The sequence below is a fragment of the Bombus affinis genome, chromosome 13 (genome assembly GCF_024516045.1).
Source record: "Bombus affinis isolate iyBomAffi1 chromosome 13, iyBomAffi1.2, whole genome shotgun sequence".
NCBI classification, from domain to species: Eukaryota; Metazoa; Arthropoda; class Insecta; order Hymenoptera; family Apidae; genus Bombus; species Bombus affinis.
In genome coordinates this window covers 702,269-710,292 of record NC_066356.1, presented here as the reverse complement: position 1 = coordinate 710,292, position 8,024 = coordinate 702,269, and the positions used below count along the sequence as shown (strand labels likewise).

Genomic DNA, 8,024 nt, shown 5'->3' with positions numbered 1-8,024 from the left:
TGTCACGCGTCAACGCTTTCGTATGTTTTTCCTTTCACGACTTCTTCGATTGCATTCTAGAACATGTAGATATTTGGAGATGAATATCAGTCTACATATGTACATACATATATATAAACTTTTCAAATATTCTTCTCAATGCTTCTATTTAATTGTTTTCTTTATTAACAATTATTTGAAGTGAAAATCCTTCTTTTTAATGGATATTTTACTATTAAATCTACTACTTACTATCTACTACTTAAATCTATTACTTAAAAATTTAATTACTAAAATCTCTAGAAAATAGTATTTCTCTTAATTTTCGTTTCACAAATTTAATGTTTCTTTTTTATTGTTGTCTATGTGTATATCTTTTTGTATAAATTTTAGTTCAAATTTAACTAAAAGCAAATGTAATTAATTAAAATATTAAATGATCTGATTAGACTATGTTATATGAATCCCTACTCTTTAAAATATTATTTATCTGCTTATATTTATCTCTCCTTAGGCGGATATGAATTCATAGGAATTTTCCATACGCAGCCCCGATTACTCAAAGTATTTTAGCTTCGTCGATGTTACATTGTCTTCTCGGCAACTTGTTGCCCGCTCGAGGATCGAAATCAATGAACGTCAACAACTGGCCGTTCGGATAGAATTTCCAATACAATGTATGTGAGTCGGGATTGGGAAGAAAGAGAATGTGATTCGATTAAAACGTTTTAAAAACTTCTAGAACTTTTTATTCCATACAAGTTCCAGAAAAATTTTACTCTTCAAGATTGACTATTTCTGGTGAAATAAATCATAGTTTTACAGGTGATTCATAATCATTACATGTGACTCAAGAAGAAAATTATGTTACACAAGATTACAAATGAGTAATTTGTCGTTGCAATTTGTTTACGGTATCCTAAGCTTCATCAACGTCACTGTCACGTTACATTAAATGAATCATTTCGCGTTTTTCATGCATAATTATTTAGTAATTATATTAATACGTAAAGACCAAATTCAAACCGCCTCGATAACAAATTTTATCCTCTGTAGTGAGCTACTTCTTTGCAAACACTGTCCGTTTTATCCATCTCAAACTTTTTAACGTTGGGGGCTTTCAAAATCTCTGAACAAAATTCGCGGTTACTTATCAATATCTTTGCTTCGCTACTCATTATAATATTCGTATATTGAAACGAGAATGTTTTATTAATTTTATCAATTATAGTAGACAGCAAATAAATAAGGACTGCATTCAAAGAAACGAACGTTCTCTGAAATTTCGCCTATCTTCGCCGTTCGTTGTAACCTTATCGAACCGGTTCAAGGTATTAGCGGTTCGTTAACCATTTCCATGGTATTTATTGCGAAAATTCACACCGTACTGCGCCAATGCACTGTACGATAATAGCATTGTTACCTGCAGTACGCAGACCTTATTACGTGACACTACGTAGCCCGTGCAACTTGAACCACGATTCTCTCTATCTCTTCAGTTGTCGTTCGACGCGCGCCGCGGTTCGTCTTGTAATCCCATCGCTCGAATTTCACTAATGAGTAAGATAACGCGACCCCCCACATGCCCGTTTTAACAATTATTATATTAATACAGTTGATCACGAACTAACTGCTGGGATAGATTTAATCGTTCGCTTTTTTTAAGATCCGATTCGTACTTTTTTTTTAAATTTTACAGATGCAGATAAATTTTATATTTAATAATTTTTAATTTATGATTGTATTCCTTTTCTTGATAGTATATCATTTGTGCAATTCTTCTGAGTCTACTGAATGTGAAATGAACTATTTTTATGCGGGTTGTGATAAGTGAAATTATATGATGAAGCTTTCTACTCGACGTTGTCCCAAATTCTTCATGACAGTTTGAAAATTTAAATACGTTAACAATGGTTGAATGAACATTGTAAAATTGGGAATTGTTGATAAACAAAGTTAAATATGTGGAATCGCAAGGTATTCATCAGGATTATCGAAGTGGTGCGTAACAATGGAAAAATTGTATATTTATTTTTGTACATATATTTGTTTTGATATTGCAAGCTACTTCAGTTACATATTCATACATGATAATTAACGTTAATGTTTAAACAAAAATTCTAGCACAATTTGCATTTCAATTATATATTACTAATTGCTCTTATATCAGTGTTCTCACAATACGAGATAAGGATTCCTTTAAATACTCCCACAATCAATTATCTGTAATTGTTCCTGCGAACGGAACTGAACGCTAGATAATTGAATTTTAATTCATTCATTCTTATTAAATTTTGCAACAATGAATATTCGTGTTGCAGATGCTTTGCCTTGCCTGCGTGGTGGCACTCAGGGTAACTGATGACGAAAGCCGAAGAGTGTTTCATTATTTGAGAAGTCGTAGCAGAGAATGGTCCCTTTTGAATAACGTCACATGGGGCGCCATAGGTTCAAAAATTAATATCTATTACTTTATACTTTTCCTTTTACAAAAGCAAAATTGATCCAAAAGACCTACTAATTTTTATTACTTTCTTGAAACGTTTATCTCTATAGTTTGCATTACGCCATAAATTAGGAGAAAAATATTTTTGTATTGCTGTCAGTTAGTTTTTCTATCTTTCAGAGTTACAATAAAAATTCTGCAAACTGTCTAACAAACATTTATCAAAAATATTTCATTACATAAATACTTTTAAGATTATGGTCGGATAGTGCATTATTCTATGTAGATTAATTTGAATGGAAATTTATTTTATGCTTTATAGTAATTAATGTATAAGTACTATAGTATATGTTGGAAAAAGGAATGTAAAACACGCAACAACACACTTTTCTTTTGTTAATCTAGGCGCCGCTCTTGCAACCGCGACTTGTGGTGGTTACATAATAATCACGACGGGTCTTCTTATTGCTGCTGCAACAGGAGAGCTAGATGGTCGAAAGACGGTAATTCTTTCCGTTTTTTTTGTAACTTCTTTTCTTTAAACAGTATATGTATATGACACGACGAAAAATTCGATGTATATTTCCCGAACTTTTAATTCACTTCTTCCTTGATAATTATACAAGTCGACATATTTCCATAATAGTCGTATTGTTTGGACTTTTCAAGGTATTCTTTCTCTTTTACGGAACACTGTCCTTCAACGAGGCTGATTTTATCGTACATTGATGTATCTTTCTTCTTAATCAACACCCTGAATGCAGAATTTTAAATGTTTCTTAAAAGAAACAATAATTATAATTGAATTAACTACTGAAAAAAATGCGGGATCTTAAATTGCTATCGGATATAGTTAATGATTAGAATCGATGGAAAATCATAGAAATTTTCTTACACTAAGTGTGTAAAAGAATATTTGTTAAAATTTATTTGTAAGGTCAGGAATACTAGGAATTAATTCCGACAAGTTTCACCAGTAAAAGTGAGATGAAACAGATAAAAATTGAAATTACTAGACTCCATGACTGATCCATTATCGAATAATATTAGTAACTGATTGTGGTTTTACTTTTTACTTATCCTCGAATTACGAAAGTTACAAGATTATCAGTACCTCAATGAGTTTTTACAAAAATATAAAACATTTCCTACGTGATTTTCGATTGCAGTTTTAAATGCACCAAGATAAATACACGAAATACTTTCGCAATTAATACCAACGATAGAGACTATAATAAATTTTCAAAGCAACATATTCAAGACTCCCACGATATTAATCTTCAGCATGAACGCATTTTCAATATCTTTCCTGGTTGCAAATATTTTCCGGCGAACACACCTCTTTCATTAGTCAATCATCATTGCATTCGAAGTTACGATGTACCGATCTGTGTTAGCAGAGCTCTTTTTACAAGGTTACTTTTTTTCATGCTTCTTTCAAGTTATGCAGATGGACTCTTGAAACAAGAAATCAGTTAAATATAGAGCACGTGTTTTAACGATAGCGTGAGAACTGTCGTGTCCAGTTAGCACTGTCATTGAGGGGCAAGGTTAAAAGTATCCTTCGTAGGAGCAAGCTACAAGCAGGAGCACGTAACAACATCCTTGCCTTGGTGTATGGCAATTGAGCACGTAATACGTACGCTACTGTAACTTAGTTCTTAGTTAATGACTCATAACTGAGGCTAGGCAGATCACAATGATTTCCACATGCGGATCTACGCGTTCATTAAGACAGAAATTTTCATTTAAAGTAAATTGTTGATATTCTTAATTCTGTGCTGAAATTCTTAGCTGTTTGCTCGTAGATGACATAAACGACGATTTTTGTAGAAATGTTTCATTAAAAGGCGCTACAATCGCTATTGTAAAGAAATCTTGAAAAGAAATACGAATTATCGAATTGTTAATGGTCGTAAACGTGTGAAGGTTGTTTCGCATTCATACTTGAATTTTATGAGACGATAGGGGATATGAAAGGTTCCGAGGATTTTAATGAGGAATATGTTAAACAGAGGAAGTCATTAACATTTCATTGTTCTGCTTGATGAGTGTACGAAGATCTTTCTTTTCTATTTAAGGAAATATTCTTCCTTGGACTTGGAGTGATTCTTTTCGGTATCGTCGGCGCTTTATCGTTGGCGTCTATTGAAAACGTCCCTGAGGATTTGATAGACAACGCCGCGGTTTTTGGGGCACTGTGCCTGCTAACAGCGTTAGTTTTCATCGCTGACTTGTTAATGAGCACGCCAAAGAAAAAGGACAAGCATGGCATGACAGAACTTCTGACTGATAAAAGAGGTATCATACATTTTTGCTAAGATATAAAAGGAAGTGTTAAATATGAATTAAGGAGACAATATATAAATTAACAACATGTATAATAATAGATAAATATAAATTATGGAGATAATACTTCTTAAAAAATTAAGTTTCCAGAAATTTTATCTTTATTTTTATTCACAATTAAGTTGACTTCCTTTTTTGATTGATATATAACAGCTAAACGACAAATAACGACGACTCTGGCCAGCGAAAAAGAAACAAAATCCCTCAAAATAAGCAGTCCTCAGGTTTCCAAAAACGACGACAGTGGCACTATAAATGATGGTTTCGAGAAAGTAGATGAAAGACATCAAAAGAGTTCAGGGCAAGAACAGTCTGAAGATCCGCGAAAATGGGAACAAAATCGTTCCTCTAAGCAGCGTTCAAAAGATTCGTATGAAGATGAAGGAACTGGCAATTTCAGTCGAGAATACGGAGAACCAAAAGAATATACGCAGAATTTTGAAAATGGGAGAGCTCTCCGGGACTCGAAAATGTATCGAGATTCTGAGATGCAAAAAGCTATGAGCAGGGACTCTTATAGAACGGATCATGGAATGGAAGCGCCTACTGTGGTTTATAAGGTTCATGATATTTATCAACGTCCAGTGGATGAAATTGACACGCCTCGTTTTCCAACCGAAACGAATCATAAAAGTGAACCTATATTCGCGAAGATCGTGAATCCTAGTGTGAAGATTATGAAGGTTGAGCGCGATGTGGACGAAGCTATCGAAGGTTACAGGTAGTTGCAAAATGAGCAGTTTATTACTATAATATTAGCTTCGGTAATATCGACGAAGTCATTCTTTCGCCTTTGCATCAATTCTCATTGACGCATTAATTCCCTATTATATTATAATTATTAGTTTCATAATCTCCTATTACCTGTTATCATTTTATTATTTTCTTAAATTTTTTTATCTTATTTCTTGGTCTTCTAACATTAATAGATATTCTAACACTAGTCAGTACGACAATGTGCCAGTTCGAATGAAAGGAATGTCGCCGAAAAGTCAGAAAAAAAATCGTGATGTTTCTTTTAATATTCCGCCGCCGCCAAAGGGTTATGGAAAAGAATTTGACCAGAGAAAAGACGAAATCGAAATACTGGAAGAATGCTTTACTTCGCTCCGAACAGCGAGCACGGGGACACAGACACTCAACATTCGAACACCTTCGTCACCCACTGATCCTGGATATGTTAAACATACCGCCAGTAATTGGCCTCATGAAACGAAAATGAAAACACCTGGTTCGAGTCCAAGTCGCTCGAAGAATTGACATATAATGCACAAGAAGTTATTAACTTGTTGCTTTATGATTTCTTATTGACTTCGTGTGACTGAATGATTGCTTGAAATTTAAAAAGCTTTCTCGTAAGGTAACAGGTTATATGATTATAAGTAGATTAGAAAGGCTCTGAGATAGAATAATTTAGAATGATATGCATACCAAAACACAGAGTGTAAAATCAATTTCTCTTTACTTCTATCTGAGTATTTCTCTGTGTAATTTCCTCATATTTAATAAAGTAATACTAATTTCTTCAATTTCTCTAATTTCAAAAATATGATTTATTAATTTGATCTATTAATACGTTATCATTATTATTTACTGCCTTTTTATATGTTTTTATATATACATTTTTGAAATGGAAAGGAGAAAAGGTAACTTGAGAGGCATACAACTATTTTCGTATAAGTAGAAATTTTTAATATAAAGTTTTAACATCTCCGTTCACATCGTTACGCATACGTACAATTATTAATAATAATGTGTCCTTGTGATAAACATGTAACCGCAGTTTGTTAGTCTCCATCAGAACGTACTCGTTAAAGATATTAGCATTTAATTGGATTTACATTAACTTTTACGTGTACCGTATCGTTTCTTTTTCTTACGCTTTTTATATAAATAAATCGATCCTATTCAACGTCGAAACATGTAATTTATTTTCCTTATTATTCAAGGCGATCGGCAATTTCTTCGATTATTAAAAAATGAGAAGAAAATTGCCCTCATTGAAACTGAAAGAAAAAGAAATCAACCGGAAGACGCAGCCATCGAGAGTATCGACGTGTCCTGCCATCGAACCCTATTAAAAAAGCTACTAGTGAGCCATGTATCGACATATTTCATTTTACAGAACCGTCGTCCTCTCGTTGTAGTTCTCTCTTTCTCTAGACGTTTCTAAACGCGTATTTACAGAGTTGAGAATAATTGCTTAGACACTTGAGCATTCGTTCCTCTTCTTCTTTTTCCCCTTTTCAACGGTATGTATAAAATTAATTCTCCTTAACGAAGAAGTTTATCAGACATTCTCGTTCTTAAGACTGTTGTGTAACTAAATAGTCTTATTATTTTATGAAACGATAGTTTGAACATTGCAATATTGTTGAGTTAGTATCTTTATAGTGCGTTTGATCTAACGCGATATTCTTGATCATTTACTTTCCCTTTGCATCGAGGTATGTACTTGACTTATTTTTTAAGTTTGTTACATTTCGGTGTACTCGTCGAAGTTTATAAAAAGGTATTTCTTAAAACGAGGAAGAAACATGAGAAATACCTTGTCACGATTTGAGAGATAGTTACGGTAATTTTATCTGTAATAGTGTTACCAGATGAGCTGTGTTTCAATTCTGTTCGTTTCTTGCTCCTAACTAAACATATTTACAAGTCAAAAGATTCTCAAACTATATTCTTCACTTAATTTGTGTATTATAAAATCTCTTACAAAATCTTAACCAAATCTTCTGCTCTTTGAATAAATAAATAATGAAAGAATAAACGTAATTTTACTGACAATTCTTTGAAACTTTCGAACTTTATGAGCACTTTACGATATATTGAACTTCTTTTTCTTTGATCAAATTTTCTTCGAAGATGTCTTCCTTTATCATGACGGAATCGTTTCTCTTAAATATGTATTTACAGCGTTTCTTATCCGATTAAACAATACAAAAAGATTGTACGTCTCTAAAATGTTGATCTATATGATTACTATAAATTCAAAGTGCAGATGGAGAATTTTATCTCATGCCAAACCCAATGCTAGCACCTTGAGCATTGGTGGCTCGTTGTTCCATGGTGATGTATTGTCTAATTAGTCGTGAAATTTCATGGGCTTGTTCAGTCTGAAGTCGTGTGATGCGTTGTTGCATTAAATTACCGCATTTCATGTCAAGGTACAGAGTTCCTTCTTCGGATTTTACTTTCCTCGTGGATATTACCTCGGAATAAGGGTAGTGGTACAGGGTCTCCTAAAAAT

General features: G+C 33.2%; 2 protein-coding genes across 7 annotated transcripts in view; one reads left to right on the top strand and one right to left on the bottom strand.

Annotated features, from left to right (window-relative positions):
* The first annotated feature begins 1,407 nt into the window (after positions 1 to 1,407).
* LOC126923636 (uncharacterized) lies at positions 1,408 to 6,694 on the top strand. 2 transcript variants are annotated; one of them, XM_050737309.1, is made up of 7 exons: positions 1,408 to 1,539; positions 1,740 to 1,980; positions 2,301 to 2,427; positions 2,831 to 2,928; positions 4,507 to 4,726; positions 4,928 to 5,495; positions 5,704 to 6,694. In XM_050737309.1, the coding sequence occupies exons 2-7, from the start codon at positions 1,942 to 1,944 to the stop codon at positions 6,032 to 6,034; spliced, it is 1,383 nt and encodes a 460-aa protein (XP_050593266.1). In that variant the 5' UTR covers positions 1,408 to 1,539; positions 1,740 to 1,941; the 3' UTR covers positions 6,035 to 6,694. The 2 variants fall into 2 exon arrangements, with proteins under 2 accessions (XP_050593266.1, XP_050593267.1); XM_050737310.1 differs by having other exon boundaries at positions 1,468 to 1,980.
* The window catches only part of LOC126923632 (unconventional myosin-XV), a 62,960-nt gene continuing 61,379 nt past the window's right edge, over positions 6,444 to 8,024 (bottom strand). For all 5 annotated transcript variants that reach the window (XM_050737302.1, XM_050737304.1, XM_050737303.1 and 2 more), the window contains one exon: positions 6,444 to 8,016. In XM_050737302.1, the coding sequence (XP_050593259.1) occupies positions 7,786 to 8,016 (231 nt within the window). In that variant the 3' untranslated portion in view covers positions 6,444 to 7,785. The remainder of the gene's footprint in view (positions 8,017 to 8,024) is intronic.

Coding starts and splice junctions, on each gene's coding strand:
- LOC126923636 (XM_050737309.1), top strand. CDS start 1,942: ATGTGGAATCGCAAGGTATTCATCAGGATTATCGAAGTG. Junction 2,929..4,506: donor AGCTAGATGGTCGAAAGACG/GTAATTCTTTCC, acceptor TTTCTATTTAAG/GAAATATTCTTCCTTGGACT. Junction 5,496..5,703: donor GAAGCTATCGAAGGTTACAG/GTAGTTGCAAAA, acceptor TAACATTAATAG/ATATTCTAACACTAGTCAGT.